The 25,280-nt window shown below is 42.4% G+C and overlaps 1 protein-coding gene across 1 annotated transcript in view; it reads left to right on the forward strand.

Annotated features, from left to right (window-relative positions):
- Positions 1 to 25,280, forward strand: part of LOC126106173 (uncharacterized) — a 463,842-nt gene that overhangs the window by 180,943 nt on the left and 257,619 nt on the right. The window contains exons 2-3 of the mRNA XM_049912411.1: positions 3,269 to 3,498; positions 10,586 to 10,805. Of these exons, the coding sequence (XP_049768368.1) occupies positions 3,334 to 3,498; positions 10,586 to 10,805 (385 nt within the window). The 5' untranslated portion in view covers positions 3,269 to 3,333. The remainder of the gene's footprint in view (positions 1 to 3,268; positions 3,499 to 10,585; positions 10,806 to 25,280) is intronic.

Consider the following 25,280-nt stretch of genomic DNA (forward strand, 5'->3'; position numbering starts at 1 on the left):
ATAAACCAATTACACTAGCCCCTCTCCTCACGTTCGGTCTGTGGAATCGGTTCGTCAGTATTTGATGTGGTTTACGAAATATATCCAGCGGTAACGTTAGGTTACTCACCCTGTATATATAAACGTTACACCAAGATATTTAATCGATTTGACCATGTCAATCACATTACTAATGCTATATTCGAACATTACGGGCTTGTTTTTCCTAATCGTTTGCATCAACTTACATGTTTCTACATTTAGAATTAGGTGCCATTCATCACAAAAAAATGTTCAAATGTGTGTGAAACCTTATGGGACTTAACTGCTAAGGCCATCAGTCCCTAATCTTACACAATACTTAACCTAAATTATCCTAAGGACAAACACACACACACTCATGCCCGAGGGAGTACTCGAACCTCCGCCGGGACCAGCCGCACAGTCCACGACTGCAGCGTCTTAGACCGCTTGGCTAGTCCCTCGCGGCTATTCATTACACCAACGAGAGATTTTGGTAGCATTCTACAGTCACTGAAGAGAAGGCACCTTCCCATGCACAGCAGCGTCGACAGTAAACAGCCAAAGACTGCTGCTCAACCTCTTCGCTAGATTATTTACGCATACAAAAAATAACAACAGTCCCATAACAGGTATCTGAGGCAGTCCTGTCGATAACCTTGTCTCTGATGAACACTCGCCGTCGAGGACAACGTACTCTGTTCTGTTACTTAAGAAGTAGAGCAGTTGGATCATTTTTGTGCACTACACAAGTGGCCTAGTAAATGATAGGATTACCGGTAGTAGTGATACCATTGGTAGGGAAAGAAATATGAATGAATGTGTGAGAGAGAAACTGGGAACCGGCGACTTCTCTTTGTTTCTACTTCTTTTGTTTGTTTTGCACATGTTTTGTGGTAAGTTCCTATGGGACCAAACTGCTCAGGTCATCGGTCCCTAAGCTTATAGACTACTTAATCTAATTTAAACTAACTTATGCTAAGGACCACACACACACACACACACACACACACACACACACCTGCCAGAGTGAAGACTCTAACCTCCGCCGGGGGGAACCGCGCAAATCGTGGCATTACACTTAACACCACACGGCTACCCCGCGCAGCGTTTTGCACATAATTAGAAGTGCACATCGTTGTGTATTTTAATTTTATATCCTTAGAGGATATAAATTCGATTTTGTAACTAATAAGCCAGCCGGAGTGGCCGTGCGGTTCTAGGTGCTACAGTCTGGAGTCGAGCGACCGCTACGGTCGCAGGTTCGAATCCTGCCTCGGGCGTGGATGTGTGTGATGTCCTTAGGTTAGTCAGGTTTAATTAGTTCTAAGTTCTAGGCGACTGATGACTTCAGAAGTTAAGTCGCATAGCGCTCAGAGCCATTTGAACCATATAACGAATAAAAATTAGTTGATCGCGTAACTTCTGCGCTTTTATTTAACCAAAGCAATTACTTTTGATGCAAGTACAGTTTACATGCAGAAACATACATATAAGTATGTCGTTATTTTGTACTGAACAGAACATTCTTTGTAATGGTCAAAGGCAGACGTTTCCTGTTATTATTGATAAACGTGAAAGTCGTCTATCAATAAGAGCAATATTTTATACAAGCATGACGAAATACTAAAGCGGCGTTTGATATATCCTGTTTTGCTTTTTTTTTTAATTTTATCTTTTTGTGATATGCTATATAGTTTTTCTTAATTTTTACTACAACATTTCTGTGTTTCGTGTTACAAATCAAGTTTTCGAAGAAAACCTGAATTAAACATCGACAATTTCAATTCTGCTGTGAATACAGTTTATTTTCGAGTAAGAGACAGGAGCGTGACTATGTAGAACAAAAGTGTTCCGTAAGTTACCTGGCCCTTCATATATATATAAAATCCTCACTCAGTTTCGAGAGGGATCTCCGCTTTCGGTTTTTAGAGGAATCTAGTAAGACACTGATTGCACAGGTAAGAAAGCTCCATAGGTAGACAACACACTTAACGTAAAAGTAATGCGGATATGACCTTACCTGACCAAAGCCACTAGAAGAACTACTGTAGTCTACGCTTACTGACAATAGGCTACGGTAGCCTACGGTACTTTTACAACACCATTAAGAAGTTGCCGAGCTACTCACATATCCGGAACTGCAGTCTACAGTGGGGCACCGCATCAAGTATTTCATCTACATAGATAGGCTACTGGAATGAGATTTTCACTCTGCAGCGGAGTGTGCGCTGATATTAAACTTTCTGGCAGATTAAAACTGTGTGCCGGACCGAGACTCGAACTCGGGACCTTTGCCTTTCGCGGGCAAGTGCTCTACCATCTGAGCTATCTACGGACGATTCACGATCCGTCCTCACAGCTTTAATTCTGCCAGTACCTCGTCTCCTACCTTCCAAACTTCAGAGAAGCTCTTCTGCGAACACTTGCCCGCGAAAGGGAAAGGTCCCGAGTCTCGGTCCGGCACACAGTTTTAATCTGCTAGAAAGTTTTACATGGATACTCTCCAAATCATAGTTACGTACCTGGCTAAAGGTTCATCGAACCACCTTCACAATAATACTGTATTATTCCAATGTCGAACACCACGCAAAAAAACGAACACCTATATCTGTGCGTGCGAGCACTGATTTCCGTTATTTTATTATGAAGATCGTTTCTCCCTACGCAGGTCAGCGTCAACAAAATATTTTCGCGTTCGGAGGAGAAAGTTGGCGACTGAAACTTCGTAAGAAGATACCCGCAACGGAGAACACCTTTGTTTCAGTTGTGTCCACCCTAAATCCTGTATCATGTCCGTCACACTCACACTATTTCGCGATAATGCAAAACGTGCAGCTCTTCTTTTGTTTTTGATTTTTTGAAATCTAGAAATATGGAATCTGCCTGCTGTCTTCCATTCACGGTTCACAAGTCATCACGGCCAACGTTTTTGTGTGTAGCAGGGTATGCTGCGGATCCTCTGTTATACAGCCTCGTGTACTCGTTCTCCGTTCTAAGCTGGTATAGTCATCTTGCACCTAAAACATACCCAAGAGATGAGACCCAGTGGGCCAGAGGCTGGCGAGTCGAGTCTCCGATCGTACAGAGACGTGGCGATTAATTCAGAAGCGACGCCACAGGATGCGCTGGCGAGTTTAAAGCGAGTATACGGAGCTCAATTCCGCTCTGTTATAGACGCTGTCTGGTACATGGAGCAACGTTTGTGAGCGTCCCCAGAGTTGGAGCCGTGTAGTGAGTTCGCCGTGCCGGGCGTTTTGTGTTGCAGAAGGGCCTTGTGGGTAGCAGCAGAGGGGCGAGCGGCGGCAGTGGCGACGGCGACGGCGGCGGAATATGCACAAGCTAACTAAGGGCCTCAAGAAGACCAAGAAGAAGAAGAAGGGCAAGAAGAAGGGCCGCGAGGAGGAACTCTTCGACGCCGCCGAGCTCGAGGAGTACCGCCGCACCCACCAGCAGCAGCAGCAGCAGCAGGACGGCGCTCCGGATCAGGAGGACCAGGTGTGTCCGCGTGGCCGACTGCGGCATGCTGTGGCTCGCAGGCCCGTACTGCCGGGCAGTGTCGTGGTCAGCGGGTACGGAGTTAGTCTGCAGCGTTTCACTAATGCGTAAAGGCATGGCGCATCATCATAGCGGAGAGAAAACACACTCGGTGTTCCACAGGGTTCAATAATGAGTCCAATACTACCCTCGCCCTGTGTTAACGATATTTCTTTATAATTACTGCGTACCGTCTTACCGAGGAGGGGCGGGCGGTTGCTAGCTGTACGGAACAACATCGGGCTCTTCATATAAAGGTCTTAAAAATACATAAAATTGATGCAATACAGGCTGGCCCAGTAGGAATGGTCAGTATTCAGAGATATTACAACGACGCTTAGTTGAAGCAAATGACTTCTGACTACATACACTGATAACCCAAAACATTATGACCACTGTCCACCACGATACTGAATGCTGCCTGGTGGCGTTGCAGGTACATGACGCGGTAACAAAAGAATGTAAGCAGAGTAGACGTGCACGGGGGATCATCCTAGAGAAGATATGGACTGCAAATGGGGAAATCCATTGAGATAAGCGACTATGACAAAGGGCAGATTACTATTACACAGAGCCTGTGAACCAGTATCTCGAAAACGGAGAAGCTGGTCAAATGTTCACATGGTGCTGTCGTGAGCATCTGTGAGGAGAGGCAGAAGGACAGTGAAACTACCTCTAGGCGCTAAACGGTTGGACGTCCGCGACTCTTCACAGAACGCGGGCTTCTGTGAGTTGGGATAGATGGTGATCTGTGGCATCTCTGCCGAAAGAGCACAACGCTGGTGCAAGCGCAAGTGTTTCGGAGAACTCCGTTCGTCGTAATTTGTTGATTATGGAGCCCCTCACCAGACTACTCCTATGTGTTCACATATTGACCTAATGACATCGTCAATTACGATTGCAGTGAGCAGGGGACAATCGGGATTCGACCATCGATCAATAGAAACGTGTCGGCTCTTCAAGTGACTCACTTCTGCTATACTAGGTCGATGTGAAACTACCTCTTTGATTACTTTTATTTTAAAAACGGACCAAAAGAATTTTCCCTGACAAAGACAACTCAAACTTAACCTATTCATTTATTAACCACAGTATACAAGCCCAACGCAATCTGACTGCTATTTGTTGACAACATGACTTCCAATAATTAACACAAAAGAATGGCCCTGAATTGCAAGAAATCCTAACAATAATACAAATCCAAAAGATATGAAATTAAAGAAATATGAAACTACCTCCAACTTCGTTAATTGCCTAAACTCATTTCAATCACGAATCCCGATAGTGGAAGCTCCATTCTTTTTCATAAGTCACTTACCTCACAGAAAATTTTCCTAACACGAACTACAGCAAATAGCAACAACAGCCAGCTAACTAAAAAGATTCTACTATAGACTCTAACTAGTAGGAGGCATATGGTTAGCAAAGAGAAGGATTTTGCTGAAAAGCAAACAACTTATCTGGAAAATTTTACCTTATTCATGCGACATCCAGTTTCCAAAATTATGTGGTTGTCAATAATTCCACTGCCCAGACATTATCAACAACATCCATGGATCAAATGGCTCTGAGCACTATGGGACTTAACTTCTGAGGCCATCAGTCCCCTAGAACTTAGAACTACTTAAAGCTAACTAACCTAAAGACATCACACGCATCAATGCCCGAGGCAGGATTCGAACCTGCGACCGTAGTGGTCGCGAGGTTCCAGACTGTAGCGCCTAGAACCGCTCGGCAACCCCGGCCGGCAACAACATCCATCCTCATACATTGCCTTTCGTATTTTCTTATAAACACATCATTTCATTTCACTTTACAATGCATCTCCTACCAACACAGAGTCTCCAATAAGAATATTATGTCCATATACTTCACTATACACTCGCTAACTGCTAGTCCGTCCAACCACAGAATATCTTTCCTAGGGTGTAGAGTGCTGTCAGCTATATTAACACAGTCTACAGATGGTCTCTCCAAAAACGCCGTCATCGATATGAATGGCGGCTCGAAGCAAGTAGCGCGCCACGGTCGCAAGCTGGTGGGAGCAGTGTTATGCTATGGGAGACATTATCCTGCGCATGCATGGGATCTGTGGTAGTAATCGAAGGCGCACTCACAGCTACTAACCACCATGCTTGATGTCTTCCACGACGGCGATGTCAGCTTTCAGCGGTATAACTGTCCGTATCTCGGTGTCAGAACCGTGCTACAGTGATTTGAAGGGCATTATAGTGAACTCACGTTGAAGTGTCGGCGACGAAATTCGCCTGATGTAAATCCTATGGAACCATCTGGGTCGCTATCGGGCGCCACGATCGCGTACGCAAATCAGCGGTCCGTTATGACCGCGAATTACGTACCTCCCAAACCTACCAACAAACTATCGGATCCGTGATACGTTCCAAAGGCTATTAAACAGGTGGTCATAATGTTTTGGTTCATCAGACTATGGGTTTTCCGTATGGTTTCCGAGAATACATTTGATGTACGTTGTTATTTATGGGTCAGATGGCTTTAGACGCAACTGGTTTGAATCGTATCTATCAAACAGAATGCAGAAATTAGTACTGAATAATACAAACAATGCTGGAAATATAGAAAATTTTAGTTACTGTGGAGAAATCTCATAGTGAATCCCAAAGCGTGCTATTTTGGGTCTGCTACTATTCCTATTGCAGAAAGATAATCCGAGAAAAGAAGGTGAAAGCAACGAAGTGGGTTGGACTAGAATAGAAGTTCAAAGACGTTGGCTGCGTAAGACACATTCGTGTGCACCACTAATCCAAAAACAAATTGAATGTGCTCAATGTCAGAAACAACTTGGAATAGATTGTGTGTCCATAGGAAGCTTTTTGCTTCAAATGAGCGTGTCTGCATATCCCGCAATATTGACCATTCCTGCTGCGACGCCATGTATAGTTACTAAAGTGAAACGCTAGTGTCCTCTTTCACATTGTAGAGTCTTGTACCATAGGAATAGAGGATGTTGTTTGGTGGGCGGTATCCTGTTTCTACAACACAACTGCACACACATATTAACGGGATTCTTTATTTACTTAAATAAATAGCTGCTACTTAACTTTAACAGCGTGTAGGTGTTGTGGTACAAGCTCTTCAACATCAGTCCACGTTAGCCTCACTGCTGGAGAAGTAAAAGTCCTGTTATGCGATGTATGGCAGAGCCGACTTCGAGAGCGTGTTGGTGTGTCAGTGACTGAGATTGAAACTGAGACTGACCGGTCAGTGGCGGCGAACTAAATACTTGCGGTCGAGAGGACGTTGGCAGCGCGTTGATTGCGAGTCTGTCTTTGGCCTCTCTCATGATGATAGGCGCTCTTCATCCAGTGCCTACTATCGATTTTCTTGCTGCATCTTTGCCGACTGGTGTGCTGGCGACAGCTTACGCCAGCAACAGAAACATTTATATGTATTTTTACAAAGAAAAAAGGTTATTTTCATTCATGCCGTTAAAAATATGACCATTGACTTTATCATTTAGGCATTAGAAAAGAAACAGAAAAAATGAGAAGATGACGGGGTGAGATAGAATGTACATGTTCATGATAAACAAATATGACCCAGTTGTAAAACACTGCTATCGGCCTAAATTTTGCATGACAGGAATCGCTACACAGGGTGGTCCATTGATCGTGACTGGGCCAAATATCTCACGAAATAAGCGTCAAAAGAAAAAACTACAAAGAACGATACTCGTCTAGCTTGAAGGGGGAAACCAGATGGCTCTATGATTGGCCCGCTAGATGGCGCTGCCATAGGTCAAACGGATATCAACTGTGTTTTTTTTTTTAAATAGGAACCCCCATTTTTATTACATATTCGTGTAGTACGCAAAGAAATATGAATGTTTTAGTTGCACCACTTTTTTCGCTTTTGACGCTGTAATAGTCATAAACATATGGCTCACAATGTTAGACGAACAGTTGGTAACATTAGGTTTTTTAAATTAAAATACAGAACGTAAGTACGTCTGAACATTTTATTCCGGTTGTTCCAATGTGATACATGTACCTTTGTGAACTTATCATTTCTGAGAACGCATGCTGTTACAGCTTGATTACCTGTAAATACCACATTAATGCAATAAATGCTCAAAATGATTTCCGTCAACCTCGGTACCTTTGGCAATACGTGTAATGACTTTCCTCTCAACAGCGAGTATTTCGCCTTCCGTCATTTTCGCACATACATTGACAATGCACTGACGCATGTTGTCAGGCGTTGTCGGTGGATCACGATAGCAAATATCCTTCAACTTTCCCCACAGAAAGAAATCCGGGGTCGTTAGATCCGGTGAACTTGCGGACCATGGTATGGTGCTTCGACAACCAATCCCCCTCTCATGAAATATGCTATTCAATACCGCTTCAACCTCACGCCAGCTATGTGCCAGACATCCATCATGTTGGAAGTACATTGACATTCTGTTATGCAGTGAAACATCTTGTAGTAACATCGGTAGAACGTTACGTAGGAAATCAGCATACATTGCACCATTTAGATTGCCATCGATAAAATGGGGGCCAATTATCCATCCTCCCATAATGCCGCACCATACATTAACCCGCCAAGATCGCTGATGTTCCACTTGTCGCAGCCACCGTGGATTTTCCGTTGCCCAATAGTGCATATTATGTCGGTTTACGTTACCGCTGTTGGTGAATGACGCTTCACCGCTAAATAGAACGCGTGTAAAAGAAGTGTCTTCGTCCCGTAATTTCTCTTGTGCCCAGTGGCAGAACTGTACACGACGTTCAAAGTCGTCGCCATGTAATTCCTGGTGCATAGAAATATGGTACGGGTGCAATCGATGTTGATGTAGCATTCTCAACATCGACGTTTATGAGATTCCCCATTGTCGCGGAATTTGTCTGCTACTGATGTGCGGATTAGCCGCGACAGCAGCTAAAACACCTACTTGTGCATCATCATTTGTTGCAGGTCGTGGTTGACGTTTCACATGTGGCTGTACACTTTTGTTTCCTTAAATAACGCAATTATTCGGAGAACGGTCCGGACACTTGGATGATGTCGTCCAGGATACCGAGCAGCATACACAGTACACGCCGTTGGGAATTTTGATCACAATAGCCATACATCAACACGATATCGACCTTTCCCGCAATTGGTAAACGGTCCATTTTAACACGGGTAATCTATCACGAAGCAAATACCGTCGGCACTGGCAGAATGTTACGTGATACCACGCACTTATACGTTTATGATTATTACAGCGCCATCTATCACAAAGCGAAAAAAGTGCTGCAACTAAAACATTCATATTTCTTTACGTACTACACGAATATGTAATAAAAATGGGGGTTCCTATTCAAAAAAACGTAGTTAATATACGTTTGACCTATGGCAGCGCCATCTAGCGGGCCAGCCATAGCGGCCTCTGGTTTCCCCTGTCAGGCTAGACGAGTTTCGTTCTTTGTAATTTTTTCGTTTGATGTTCATTTCGTGCGATATTTGGCGCGGTCACTATCAATGGACCACACTATATACAACCACAGTTTCGGGGGCTTATCCCAATGATCCGCTGTATCTGAAACCTGAAACAAAACCAGCTGTAAACTAATCCATTAAACAATTAAAAATGTTATTAAAAATCAGAGATTAATGTTTAGACAGTGAAAAATCAATAAAAATGATTAAGAAATAACATATCTAGCAATAATAGGACGTCATGTCCGTACCCAAACAAGTAGTTGTCAAATAACATCCCAAACTGTGGCTACAAAGAAACTGCCTCTTGTCAGAAGATTGCCACCGAGAATTCATGCAGTGTATAAGAATAAAGCCACTACAAGACGTTTGTTGGAAGTCACGCACTAGACCAAAGTTAAACTAAGTAACGACCCTTCACTGCAGAAAGCGCAAACCAGCTTTCAACCTGATATGGCGAACTATACGAAAAGACCTAAAAAAAAGGGGTGCGAAATCTTATGGGACTTAACTGCTAAGGTCATCAGTCCCTAAGCTTACACACTGCTTAACCTAAATTATCCTAAGGACAAACACACACACCCATGCCCGAGACAGGACTCGAACCTCTGCCGGGATCAGACCAACACTTACCGAGTGCTGGTACAATGCCCCTGCGTGACACGTGCAGCTACTGGAAGCGGACTGCAGTAATGCTGCGGGTCGTATTCATGGTACACGCGGTGAATGGGACCCATAAACACAGCATGGAAGGGAACTAAGGTACAAGCACGTACGAAAGCCGAAAAAAGCTTTCGTATGTGCTTGTACCTTAGATCCCTTCCCTGCCATGTCATGTATCACATAGTTTTATGAAAGTGTAATTTTGTTTAGTTCGTTTATCATTCTGCATATTGACTTGCATCTGTTCATCTAATGTTCTATACCACTGTCCAGATCATTGCTGGAGACCTGCTTAAGCCGGATATTATCTGTTATTTGTTTTGACCAAGTGAGATATATTCTCATGATGAACCATGATTATAGTTGAAACTTCCTGGCAGATTAAAACTGTGTGCCCGACCGAGACTCGAACTCGGGACCTTTGCGTTTCGCGGGCAAGTGCTCTACCATCTGAGCTACCGAAGCACGACTCACGCCCGGTACTCACAGCTTTACTTCTGCCAGTACCTCGTCTCCTGGATGATTTTCATTCTGGATGATTATAGTTTTCTTTATTGATACACGAAAATTATATTCTCGTTTCCCTAACATGTAGTTTATACACTGCTGATAGAACAGATCAATATTAGATTGAATTTCGTAGTCTGGGGGAGAGTATCAAGTGAAGTTTTGTTGGGAGAGGGTAGAGAGTGACGGTCTTCAGGCTAGGTCAATGGCGGTTGTTTAGAGCTGGCGGTGGTGATGCGTTCAGTCTGATAGTTGTGACTGGTCGCAGTAGTTGGCTGGGTAGATTAACGGCACACCACGTGACGACCAGGAAGTAAGCGTGAGGGTGGGGCGGGGGAGGGGTGGAGGGGGAGTGGGCCTGCCGACCGCGTACTGGTGCTGGTGACGGCAGCTGTGGTGGTGGTGTGCACAGGGCGCCGAAGCGGACGAGTGGCGGCAGTTCAAGGCGCTGACCGCCGGCGTCGACACCGTCCTCCGCAAGACCCAGGACGATCTCGACCGCATCCGCTCCACCAGCTACTTCCAGCGCAAGAAGCCCGAGTCCGAGGCCAAGCAGAAGGACAAGGGCGAGGACGAGCAGCCGTCCAAGAAGCCTGAGGGCGGCGCCAAGAAGTGGGTCGGCTTCGAGGAAGGTAAGGACGGCTCTCTTGCCAGGAGCGTCTTTGTTATCTGCATCTACGACTCGCCAATAACACGGATTCCTCTAAAAACTGGGACTGGTCAATGGTAGGGCTGCTGCCTCTGACCTCTTGCTCGCGTCCCAAGTTCACTTTGGGCATTCACCTCTTAGTCTGTTCCGCTCAGCACTGTTGGGACGTCCTCCTCTTGTGGCACCAATATGATTACTTGGGTGTCATCTCCAAACAGAGACAGGGACTCTCATCATACTCTCATTGTAATCATCATGACAATTATTGATGACTGGATGTTGTTAAGGATCAGAAATGCTAATCCCATAGTGATATATTTGAGTAATGCAATAACCTTGATTATGGGATGATACTGGCAAGTTGCTGACGATGTGATCAGGCTGCCAATGGGATGAAGGTGACAATGAGACAAATCTGACAGTTGTGATGAAGCTGATAGTTTGATGAAACTGAAAATGTAATGAATCTAACAATGTGATGAATCTGACGGCATGATGAATCTGATGTTGTGATGAATCTGAAAATGTGATTAAGCTGACAATGTGATGATGCTCACAATGGGATGAAGCTGACGATGTGATAAAGCTGATGATGTGATGGAACTGACAATACGATGGAGAATATGATGAAGCTGAAAATGTGACGAAGTTTGCAATGCAATGAATCTGGCAATGTGATGAATCAGATGATGCAGAAAGCTGACAAAGCGACGAAATTTACAATGTGATCAAGCTGTAATTAAACTCAGAGTGTGCTGAAGTTGACTGTGTGATGAAACTGACAATGTGATGACTGTGAGAATGTTATGAAGCATAGAAGATCATAGAGCTGAGAAGGTCACAGAACGTTTTATTTATTTATTTATTTATTGCCAAATTATAGATCTGTTACCTGATGTTTAAAACAGGACGTACATATTACAATTTTCGTTTTTCATCTTTTTACAATTTTCTTTCCTTTTGTTTTATCTACAACATTTACAAAGAATGATACTTTTCAAAATAACAATAATTTAAGGTTGAAATATAAATAAAATTTTGTTGTTTTTTAAGAAGAATAGGATAGATGAGAGATTTGTTAGTGCCACCACCGAATGTGACTGACGTTGAATACCTCAGAGTGGTTTCTTCGAGCCGTTGACCGCCAGTCACACACACACACACACACACACACACACACACACACATACACACAAATGGTTATTAGTAGAGAAATAATGTTGCTTATCCTATTTATTACTAATCCTATGTATTAACTGCTTTAGGTGCCCATCCATGTACATCATGTGGTGTTTTCTTGGCTAGATTGCCAGCACTTTTGCTTATTTGCTGTCACATCTCAGCTTCCTCCTCCTGTTCCTCCTCATTGTCACTATTTTCGTTGTCACTGTGGGTATCGCTGTCCATCCTCTGGATATTGTTGATACGCTGCACATAGGCATGTCTGTAATGCCGTGTCCGCATATACTCTTCAAGTGTAGTTTTTGAAATACTGTTTGTCAGTGCGTTTAATTGTGCCCGTTGTTCTTCGTCTCTTATTTCTGTGTATATATCTATGTTTGTGTCTGTGTAATCTAAGTGTAGTCTATGTCTATTGTTCGCGTATGACGTGATGAAACTGACAACGAGATGAAGCTGACAGTGGACTAATGCTGTGATAGAATGATGCTGATGACATGATGATGGTGATGACAGGCTGATGATGATGACAGGATGATGCCGATGACAGGATAATAGTGAAAACAGGATGCTTCTGATGAAAGGATTATCCTGAAGGCAGGATAATGCTGATGATAGCATGATGCTGATAATGATGCTGATAACAGGAAGATTTTGGTGACAGGATTATACTGATGGTGGATGATGATAACTGTCAGAGAGTGGTATTGATAGTGGATGATGATAATTGTCAGAGAATGTTGATCAGACGATAATGATCTTGAGTTCGTTTTCTTGTGAAGCTTCATGTAAGTCTTTCTAGTTGGTACAGCTTGGCCACCTTGGATGAGAGGTGTTAACTGACACCTTTTTTCACTTTCTGACTGACATCACAGACACAGTGTATTTATGAAATAACATAAGTTTCGCCAGATGACTGTGAGATAAATCGTAACGCTATATTCACACTGCAAAAATGCCAAGTCATTAACACAAATATTTCATGTATGTGGCTGTGATTGACTACATGTAAAAGTAGTTCTCTTTTGGTGATACTAATGATCATTCTGATGATTTTTAATAATAAAGATGTAAAGATGACGAGTGCGTGCCTAGAGTGTGCCGTTCTCTGATTTGAACTTCTCAGTCATAGATTAGTTCTGATAAAAGACTCTGGAAATTATAAAAACGTTTGGAAGGCTGATTTGCTCTCATGGACTCTTACAGGAAATCTTATGATTATGATGCTTTGAATGTTACTATGTAATGAAGGTGGCGCTGGGTGTATGGTGATGATGATGATGATGGTGATGAGACTACAAAGAAGTAGTAATAATGATAACAATAATGGTCAGAAATATTCTGAAGGCGATAAACGATGACAGTTAAATCTTGGTAAGGCAACAGCAGGGAGCCTATCACGTCCTTCAAGGAAGTATTTGGAGACTATTGTGGTTAAAAGAATCTGAATTCTATATAATGATAGCATTACTTTTCTTCTCTTTCCTTCCAACTATTAGAATTCGGGGCTGAAGTACTTGTACAATGCTGAAATAGCACCTCAGAGGCTAAACATCAGTTGCTTAATGGTTGCTTCCTGGTTGCTCACAGGAGAATTGTAAGTTAAAAGTTGATGCTCAGGGTTTTACTAATACATTTAACGGAATCTTAAAACTGATACCACAGCCATATCATTTCAAGTGAAATAACCGAAAGTCTACCCCCAGTTTCTCTGAATTCACTCATCTGTGCAACTATTTGAAGAGGGTGGCTGCAGTGAGTACACGTAAGTTATAATGTAAAGTGTGATGTACATATGCAGACCGAAACGACAAACGAAAATTTGTACCAACGCTGGGACTCAAACAAGGGCCTGCTGCTCACTAGATAGATGCGCTAACCACTACGCCATCCTCGCACAGTGGCTTTGCCCAATTGCATGGCCTACCCTAACACTCCTCCCTACTCAATCCAAATTCCCATTCACACCTCAGTCCAGAGGTATTTCACCTAAACACAAACATCATTGCAAAGGCTCTCCAACTGTTTTGCAATAGCACCCCAGAATCAAACAAACCGGAGGCTACTGCCAGAAAACCAGGCATAGGTATTTTTAACAAAATGAAACTACATGTTTCCAGAGACCTTTTCAAGTCTCAAATATCTCTAATGTATACAAACATTAATAAAACCGAAAAACTACAGGGACTGATTCCTGACTGCAATGAACAGCATAGCAGTGAGCTGAGGTGTGAATGAGGAGGGAACCGTGCTAGGGTAGTCCATGCAGCTGTGCAAAGCCACTGCGCCAGGGTATATGTCTACAGAGTAGGAACTTCGGGTTCAAATACGGACCTTGATACGAATTTTCAAAAAAACCTAAGGAAATCACACAACACCCAGTCATCACGAGGCAGAGAAAATCCCTGACGCCGCCGGGAATCGAACCCGGGAACCCGGGCGCGGGAAGTGAGAACACTATCGCACGACCACGAGCTGCGGACACAAATTTTCATTCGTCACTTCAGTCTGCATACATACATCATAGATGTCTGAAACTTTAAAAGGTCTCTGGAAACATATTGTTTCACTTGAATCTAAAGTGCGTTCATCATGAAAATGACTGAAATGAGGTAGTGTGGATGGGGACATGTGATGGATGGCTAAGTAGCAATGTCCTATGTAGTGAGCAGGTGGACAGTGCATCAGTTGAGCAAATCGCTTACTCTCCGCAGCTCACCTGAGGTACGGCCAAACATTATTAGCCCAAAACCATTATAAAAGACTTTAGCAAATGGGACGTGTGAATTAGGTGGTCCTGCGGATACAGAAGTGCTGCATTCCATTGGATTTTACTGCCCTGCAACAGACGGGCAAAAATAAATTTTGGGATAACACACAAGATATTGAAATTGACTGACGAAAGTACAAAATGTAAAAATGCAGCAAATGAAGTAGGCAAAAGGGAATACAGACGACTAAAAGATGACATTGACAGGAACTGTAAAATGGTAAAACAGGAATGGCTAGACGATAAATGGAAGGCTGTAGAAACCGCATGACTAAATGAATGGTAGATGCAACATATAGGAAAATTAAAGGGACCTTTGTAGAAGTGTAGCGACTACATGAATATTAAGAGCTCAGATGGAAAGCCAGTACCAAGCAGAGGAGGGAAGGATGGACAGTGAAAGGAATATATAGAGGGTCTGTATAAATGAATAAATAGATGGTCTTTATAAAGGAAACAAACTGAAAGAGAATATTACAGAAAAAGAAAAGAAAGGAAATAGAGATGAGATGGGACATATGACACTGCCAGAAAAATTTGGCAGGGTTATGAAAGAACTAAGTCGAAACAAATCCGCTGCAGTAGACCACGTTCCCTCAGTATTGTTGAGATCCTTGGGAGAACTAGCCACAGCAAAACTATTCTAACTTGTATGCATGATATATGACACAAGCGAAATAAATTCAGACTGCGATAACAATGTAATAATTTGTATTAAAAAGAAGGCAGGTCAGCACCTGTGAATATGACCAAATTATTTGTTTGAAAACTCGTGGCTACAAAATACTGACACGAACTATTTACGTAAGAATGGAAATAATTGTAGAAGCCTGCCTTGTTTAAGATCAGTCTGAATTCTGGAGCAATGCAGGTACACATGAGACAGTATTGACTCAACAACCTATCTTCGAAGATGGATTTTTTAAAAGGGGTAACCTACATCTACAGTATTAACAGATTTGGAGAAAACGTTTGGCAATGATCCTGGAATACAGTTTTTGAAATTCAGAAGACAGCATAGTTAAAATATAGGAAGTGAAGGTTTATCTACGATTTTTTCAGAAACTATAGCGCAGTTACAAGCGCCGAAGGACATGAAAGCGAATACATAATTGAGAAATGAGTGATAAGGGCCTAACCCTGATTTCATTCTGTTTGCACAGTTAGCACACAGTAAAGGAAATCAAGGAGAAATTTGAAGAGGAAATTCAAATTTAGAGAGCAGAAATAAAAACTTTGGGGTTTGTTAATGGCACTGAAATTCTCTCAGAGACAGGAAATAACTTGGCAGAGCAGCTGATCACAATAATGGTGTTTTGGGAAAAGAGTAGAAGGTGAATATCAAGAAACGTAAAACTAGGGAAACGGGATGTAGTTTAATTGAATCAGATGATGTTCATAGAATTACATTGGAATATCAGACATTACAACTAGTCAATGGTTTCTGATAACTTGGGCAGCAAAATAACTGACGATGAAGGAGAGAGCATGGCAAGAATAGGGTTCCTGCAGAAAGAATATGTTACCATCGAATATATTTATTTTTATATGTGTATTTATTTATTTACCCTGATGTGATTATGGGCACTTGGCCCTTTCATATTTCGGCCATGGTTTGATACGTAGAGTTCCTTTTTTAGTTCATAGATATCTAAGAAATAACGATTTTAGTATGACAAGAAGTATTAAAATGATTTAAGTGTCTATTATGACAGTGTACGTACATAGTACTAACAACGAACTAATCGAGTTAATACTGGCAGTAATTCAACTACTGCTGCTGCTACCACTGATAATGATAATATTAATAGTAATAATAATAATGACAATAATAACAATAATGATGGTAGCTTTTCAAAAAGAATTTATAGGTATACAATATACGGATGTTTTTCGATATAGTCAGTCATGGGGAAAGGAGGTTTAAGGAGACTGCTCCAGCAAACAGTGCTGGGAAATGAGGAAAACCTGGTTAGAAAGAAGGATGTACAAGGGTAATAGGTGCATACGGAAACAATGGTAATCATTATTGTTGCTGTACTAGATATGTCAGTAACTGTCTCGTGAAGCTGGAGATGTTGTTCACTTCTCTAATATAATGTGCGAGGTTATGGTAGAACTGGGTTCCTCCTACAGAGGACTTCAAGAAAGTTTCTGAACGACGGAGTGTGACAGAAAGGATTTTTCTCTGCTGGGAACGGGTGTTTCCTGCCATGTTGTTCAGACAAGAGCGTTAAGGCTGAGGAGACATATGTGGGCCAGTGTTCGTTGGTAAGACATCAGAGGGTACGGAAATCTCTGCACTTGTCTGCACGCAGCCAGGACAGCCGTGTGTATAATGATGAAACATGATCAAAGAATCGAACATGACAGATAAAAGGAACACTGGCATTGATAACCCATTCCAGGTTTCGTGAGCTTTCCTGAGAAAGACCTTGTCAGATAACTTCTCCGTAATCAATAATTGGAAGTTCATGTGTTTTTCTCATCAAGAGGGAAGAAGGTTTTTAAATTTTTGTAAGGACGTTGATGCCTTCCTGCACATTGCAGTTACATGCTCAGAATATGAACTTAAGTGTTAGGAAGTGTTTTCTACAGGCATTTGTGGGGAGTGTATTTTTATAAGGAAGTGTAACACTATGAGAAGCGCATCAGGCAAGAAGAGAATAGAAGCTTTGCAAATGTGGTAGTAAGCAAGAATGTTGAAAATTATGTGCGTGGATCGAATAATTAATGAGCAGTCACTGGACTGAAGTGAGGAAGACAGAAATTTGTTACACAACTTGACTGAAAGAAAGATCTGTTTGATGGGATACATTTTGAGCCAGCAAGGAATCGTTAGTGTGGTAATTGAAGGAAATGTGGACGTTACAAGTTGTAGAGGAAAACTAACGTTCATATACAGTAAGCAGGTTCTGATGGATGCTGGCTGGGGTAATTATGCAGAGATGAAGAGGCTTGCACAGGACTGAGTAGCTTGCGGAGCTGCAGCAGGGCAGTCTCCTGTGTGAGGACCACAACAACAACAACAACAACAACATGGATTTCACGTTACTTAGTTATGAGATGGTCGATAACCTCTCTGCACTAACACGTGTCTGAACCAATCTTGGAGCAGGCTGTGAGACCGGTGTGATGCTGTCTCGTCTGGTAACGGGTCTGCTGGCATGGGTCGCGTCTGCGTAACGCTGGAAGACTGAGGGCCCCTGATCGCTGCTACCCGCATCTCGTTTGTGCTCTCAGTTGGTCGCGACCCCTGTGTGACCACACCTCATCTGGCCGCCTGAATGGCGGTCGTGCTCGAGGTGGGCAGGACACGAGGTATCAGCATAATGCTTTGGATCTCAAGACAGGACACCGCCACTGACCTTGGTGATGACTAACACTCAGGCGAATCTCTTACCGCTTACACCACAAATACTGCACATCAGAAAAACTAGAGAGGAACTCCGCCTTATGCAGGATACCGCTTTGTAGTTTTGTTTTCAAAGGGACATGGTTCAAATGGCTCTGAGCACTATGGGACTTAACTTCTGTGGTCATCAGTCCCCTAGAAATTAGAACTACTTAAACCTAACTAACCTAAGGACATCACACACATCAATGCCCGAGGCAGGATTCCGACCTGCGACCGTAGCGGTCGCGCGGTTCCAGACTGTAGCGCCTAGAACCGCTCGGCCACTCCGGCCGGCCACAGGGACATGTTTTAGCTCTTTTTGTGTTACCTTCAGTGGATTTATTTGTTCATTCTATTTCTGAAAAATAGTTGTTACACGTTAGCCTCTAACGATACTTTTCGTACAAGTTACTTACATTTGTAAAATGAGCGATTATTGTCAAATATATTAGTTTACATACAGCAAACAGCTGAGACATGTGTTAATGAGTAGAGGCAGTCTATATTGTTCATTTACGATATGCCTTAAGGTTCTAGTTTTGTTGCAAATTTCTAAAAAAAGTGGATGTATATATTTGTTTACTTACCGCACATGGAGCTATTGGCTGTTTATCCTGGTTGTTTTAGATCTCCCACACAGTTTACAGCTTGTCCTCTGCAAACTGTTTTTTTTAATTTTTATTTTCAATCTCAATCAATTTAAGGCTACCAGCACAAAACACCAGTAGCTTCACGTGAGGTATGGAAAAAAACTCATACATCTATTTTACTTCGAAATACAGGGTGATTCAAAAAGAATACCACAACTTTAAAAATGTGTATTTAATGAAAGAAACATAATATAACCTTCTGTTATACATCACTACAAAGAGTATTTAAAAAGGTTTTTTTCACTCAAAAACAAGTTCAGAGATGTTCAATATGGCCCCCTCCAGACACTCGAGCAATATCAACCCGATACTCCAACTCGTTCCACACTCTCTGTAGCATATCAGGCGTAACAATTTGGATAGCTGCTGTTATTTCTCGTTTCAAATCATCAATGGTCGCTGGGAGAGGTGGCCGAAATACCATATCCTTAACATACCCCCATAAGAAAAAATCGCAGGGGGTAAGATCAGGGCTTCTTGGAGGCCAGTGATGAAGTGCTCTGTCACGGGCTGCCTGGCTGCAGACGATAAGGTTTCATGACTAACCTTTTTCGTAGGACTCTCCATACAGTTGATTGTGGAATTTGCAGCTCTCTGCTAGCTCTGCGAGTCGATTTTCCTGGGCTGCGAACAAATGCTTGCTGGATGCGTGCTACATTTTCATCACTCGTTCTCGGCCGTCCAGAACTTTTCCCTTTGCACAAACACCCATTCTCTGTAAACTGTTTATACCAACGTTTAATACACCACCTATCAGGAGGTTTAACACCATACTTCGTTCGAAATGCACGCTGAACAACTGTCGTCGATTCACTTCTGTCGTACTCAATAACACAAAAAGCTTTCTGTTGAGCGGTCGCCATCTTAGCATCAACTGACGCTGACGCCTAGTCAACAGCGCCTCTAGCGAACAAATGTACAACTAAATGAAACTTTATAGCTCCCTTAATTCGCCGACAGATAGTGCTTAGCTCTGCCTTTTGTCGTTGCAGAGTTTTAAATTCCTAAAGTTGTGGTATTCTTTTTGAATCACCCTGTATACTATAAAACTAGACATATCGTAAATGAACAACACACAATGCTTCAATTCAATGATACGTGTCTCAACCCTGTACTGTATGCAAACTAATGTAAAATATTTGACAATAACCGCTCTATTTACAAATGTAAGTATTTTGTACCAAAAGTGTCTTTAGAAGTTAACTTGTAATAACAATTTTGCACAAAGAAAATAAGCAAATAAACCCACGGGAGATAGCACAAAAAGTGCTGAAGCTTGTCTAGATGAAAGCAAAGCTACAAAAACGTGCCTTGCATTAGGCCAAATTCCTCTTCGATTTTTCTTAGGAAGCACGCAAGTAAGAACAACTTCAACATTTACAAGACGTTTACTGTAAATTGGGTTTCTACGTTTCACATTATTAAGAATTTAGTTCATGGTGCGCGCATCACTTCCACCATTCTATAGGGGATATTACTGCTCTTAATATATATAAAAACCTAGTAGACAACGTCGGAAGCTCAAAGATGCTAGTCATACATTATGCTGTTGTATTTACAGTAGTAGGAAGGCAAGAAGCCTGTAGAGAAGTGCAGGAATATCTGCAAAGAATCGGCGATTTGTGCTGGGATTGGCTGTTGGCGCTCAACATAAACAACTGCAAGATATTGTCCATAAACAGGCGGAGAGTTCCATTATTGTTTGAGTACACCCTCGCTGCACAATAATTCGCAACAGTCACGTACATAAACACCTGGGAGTATATGTATGGAGCGATTTAAATTGGAGAGGTCACATAAAACTAATCGTCTGCAAGGTAGATGGGAAGTTACATTCACTGGAGGTATCCTCAGGAAGTGTAGCCTACCCAAAAAGAAAGTAGCTTACAAGACATACGTTATATCGAAACTTGAGTATTGCTGGACAGTCTGGAAGTTCTGACGAGAATGGTAGATAGAGGGATGACAGAGGATCTGAAGAAGAGCAGCACATTTCATGACACGTCAGTTTAGTAAGTGTGAAAGGGACACAGAAATGTAACTCCAGAGAGGTATTGTGCATCTTGGTGTGGTTTACTGTTAAAATTAAAAGGCCATATATGTCTATGAAAAAGTCATCAAGAATGGCGTCCGATGACTTCTGGCATAAGAAGTCACCCTCGTTCTGCCAAAGGCCTTGTCAAAGAGGATGGAGGAGCGGAAAGAGGTTCAGGCCACTCTCTTGCCCTTCGGGTGAGAAACTGCCCATGAAGGCGGAATAATCACTATTGATCGACGGCAAGAGGATACAGAACGCAACGAAAACCACTGCATTAAAGACACACATTGTGAGAAAAAGACTGAATAACCAACAAAACAGTAACAATCTACGAGTTGGGGCTTGGAATGGCAGGATTCATAAATAGGAATGTAGGGAGTATAATGTATTACTGTGATCAGTTCAGTGATAGGGTTGTTCTCATCAGAATCGACAGCAAAACCAACACCGACAACGATAGTTCAGGTATTCAGGTCGTCGCAAGCAGAAGATTAAGAGATAGAGAAAGTATATGAGGATATTGAAAGGGTAGTTCAGTACGTAAAGGGAGATAAAAATCTAATAGTTATAGGGGACTGGAATGCAGTTATAGGGAAAGGAGTAGAAGAAAGGGTGACGAGAGATTATGAGCTTGGTACTGGGAATGAGAGAGGAAACCTAATAATTGAGTTATGCAATAAATTTCAGTTAGTAATAGCGAATACTCTGTTCAAGAATCACAAGAGGAAGAGCTATACTTGGAAAAGGCTCGGATGTATGGGAAGATTTCAGTTAGATTACATCAAGCTCAGGCAGAGATTCCAAAATCAGATAGTGGATTGTAAGGCGTATCCAGCAGCAGACTCAGATCACAATTTCGTAACGATATAGAGTAGGCTGAAGCTTTAGAAACAAATCAGAAAGAATCAATGCGCAATTAAGTGGGACACCAAAGTCCAGTTAGTCCCTCAGCCGTTAGGGGTAAAACCCAATGGGACTCGGGGCAAGTAAGGCTAGCAACCTGCTTCCCTGGTACTTTAAATATGATGCTGGCAACAATCAGAGCAAAATGCCTCGGACCTTTGGAGGTGACGGAGTCCCACCTCTAACTGACAAACCAGGGACTCCTAAGATACGACTTGGCAAACAAAGGGTAATGAGATGGGGAGCTATTAATATCAATGGGGGCTACTCTGGGAAGAAGGTAGAGCTGGCAGAGGCTGCAAGTAAGATGGGGCTGGACGTTTTAGCTGTTAGTGACATTCGGGTAAGAGGTGAGAAAGAAGAGGAAGTGGGAGAATACAAGGTCTACCTGTCAGGAGTCAAAGCAGGAATAGCACAATGGGGTGTAGGGCTTTACATCAGGAAAGAAATGGAACCCAGCGTAGTTGCAATAAGGTATGTAAACGAACGACTGATGTGGATAGATTTGACAGTGTCTAGCAAGAAAATTAGGATTGTGTCAGTATATTCGCATTGTGAAGGGACAGATCAAGATAAGATGGATAGTTTTTATGAGGCACTCAGTGATGTAGTTGTTAGAGTAAAGGACAAGGACAGTGTTCTGCTCATGGGTGATTTTAACGCCAGGAATGGAAATCGAACAGAAGGATATGAAAAGGTTATGGGTAAATTTGGAGAGGATATGGAGGCCAACAGGAACGGGAAACAACTCTTGGATTTCTGTGCCAGTATGGGCTTAGTAATCACAAACTCCTTTTTTAAACATAAGAAAATTCACCGGTATACTTGGGAAGGCAGGGGAACCAGATCTGTCATTGACTATATAATAACAGATCAGGAATTCAGGAAGGCTGTGAGGGACACACGTGTATTCAGGAGATTCTTTGACGACACTGATCATTATTTAATCTGCAGTGAAATTGCGATTGTGAGGCCGAAAGTGCAGGAGGTCTGGTCCATATGTAGGAGGGTAAGAGTGGAGAAACTTCAGGATAAGGAAATCAGGCACAAGTACATAACAGCGATCTCAGAAAGGTACCAGTTAGTTGAATGTAGTCAATTACAGTCATTGGAAAAGGTACAGGGACACAGTACTAGAAGTGGCTAAAGAATGTCTTGGAACAGTAGTGTGTAAAAGTAGGATGAAGCAAACAGCTTGGTGGAATGATACAGTCAAGGCAGCCTGTAAAACGAAAAAGAAGGCGTATCAAAAATGGCTACATACCAGAACCCAGGTAGACAGAGAAAGTTATGTTGAAGAAAGAAACAAAGCCAAACAGATAATTGCAGCATCCAAGAAGAAATCGTGGGAAGACTTTGGAAACAGGTTGGAGACTATGGGTCAAGCTGCTGGAAAACCATTCTGGAGTGTAATTAGCAGTCTTCGAAAGGGAGGTAAGAAGGAAATGACAAGTATTTTGGACAGGTCAGGGAAACTGCTGGTGAATACTGTGGATGCCTTGGGCAGATGGAGGGAATATTTTGAAGAGTTGCTCAATGTAGGTGAAAATGCGATCAGTAATGCTTCAGATTTCGAGGTAGAATGGGATAGGAATGATGATGGAAATAGGATCACATTTGAGGAAGTGGTAAAAATGGTCAATAGATTGCAGTGCAATAAAGCGGCTGGGGTGGATGAAATTAAGTCGGAACTCATCAAATACAGTGGAATGTCAGGTCTTAAATGGCTACACAGGATAATTGAAATGGCCTGGGAGTCGGGACAGGTTCCATCAGACTGGACAAAAGCAGTAATCACACCAATCTTTAAACATGGAAACAGAAAAGATTGTAACAACTACAGAGGTATCTCTTTAATCAGCGTTGTGGGTAAAATCTTCTCAGGTATTGTTGAAAGGAAAGTGCGAGTATTAGTTGAGGACCAATTAGATGAAAATCAGTGTCGGTTTAGGCCTCTTAGAGGTTGTCAGGACCAGATCTTTAGCTTACGGCAAATAATGGAGAAGTGTTATGAGTGGAACAGGGAATTGTATCTATGCTTTATAGATCTAGAAAAGGCATATGACCGGGTTCCTAGGAGGAAGTTATTGTCTGTTCTACAAGATTATGGAATAGGAGGCAAACTTTTGCAAGCAATTAAAGGTCTTTACATGGATAGTCAGGCAGCAGTTAGAGTTGACGGTAAATTGAGTTCATGGTTCAGAGTAGTTTCAGGGGTAAGACAAGGCTGCAACTTGTCTCCACTGTTGTTCGTATTATTTATGGATCATATGTTGAAAACAATGGACTGGCTGGGTGAGATTAAGATATGTGAACACAAAATAAGCAGTCTTGCATATGCGGATGACTCAGTTGTGATGGAAGATTCGATTGAAAGTTTGCAAAGTAATATTTCAGAGCTAGATCAGAAATGTAAGGACTATGGTATGAAGATTAGCATCTCCAAAACGAAAGTAATGTCAGTGGGAAAGAAATATAAACGGATTGAGTGCCAAATAGGAGGAACAAAGTTAGAACAGGTGGACGGTTTCAAGTACTTAGGATGCATATTCTCACAGGATGGCAACATAGTGAAAGAACTGGAAGCGAGGTGTAGCAAAGCTAATGCAGTGAGCGCTCAGCTACGATCTACTCTCTTCTGCAAGAAGGAAGTCAGTACCAAGACAAAGTTATCTGTGCACCGTTCAATCTTTCGACCAACTTTGTTGTATGGGAGCGAAAGCTGGGTGGATTCAGGTTACCTTATCAACAAGATTGAGGTTACGGATATGAAAGTAGCTAGGATGATTGCAGGTACTAGTAGATAGGAACAATGGCAGGAGGGTGTCCACAATGAGGAAATCAAAGAAAAACTGGGAATGAACTCTATAGATGTAGCAGTCAGGGCGAACAGGCTTAGATGGTGGGGTCATGTTACACGCATGGGAGAAGCAAGGTTACCCAAGAGACTGGATTCAGCAGTAGAGGGTAGGAGGAGTCGGGGCAGACCGAGGAGAAGGTACCTGGATTCGGTTAAGAATGATTTTGAAGTAATAGGTTTAACATCAGAAGAGGCACCAATGTTAGCACTGAATAGGGGATCATGGAGGAACTGTATAAGGGGGGCTATGCTCCAGACTGAACGCTGAAAGGCATAATCAGTCTTAAACGATGATGATGATGATGATGACCAAAGTCCAAATTACTAAGGAATGAAGAGGTACCCTTGAAGTCCTCTGACACTATAGATACTGCAATAATGTACACCTCCGTTCAGTTGAAGACGAATGTAAAGTGACATTAGGGAGATACACACTCACAAAGAGGCTTGCCTATAGTTGTTCTCGCGCGCAACATTTTTAGCTGGAGTAGGAAAGTGAAAGTGGAACATGAAGTACAGACTGCCACACACCATAAGGTGGCTCTCAAAGTGTAGATGTAAATTTAGACTGCAGATGGATACAGAGTGTAGATTCAGAGTATAGATGTAGACTGTAAAGGTGGTAGACAAAAATGTGGAAAGACCAAAACGTCATCATATT

This window comes from Schistocerca cancellata, chromosome 10 (genome assembly GCF_023864275.1).
Source record: "Schistocerca cancellata isolate TAMUIC-IGC-003103 chromosome 10, iqSchCanc2.1, whole genome shotgun sequence".
In the NCBI taxonomy this organism is placed as follows: domain Eukaryota; kingdom Metazoa; phylum Arthropoda; class Insecta; order Orthoptera; family Acrididae; genus Schistocerca; species Schistocerca cancellata.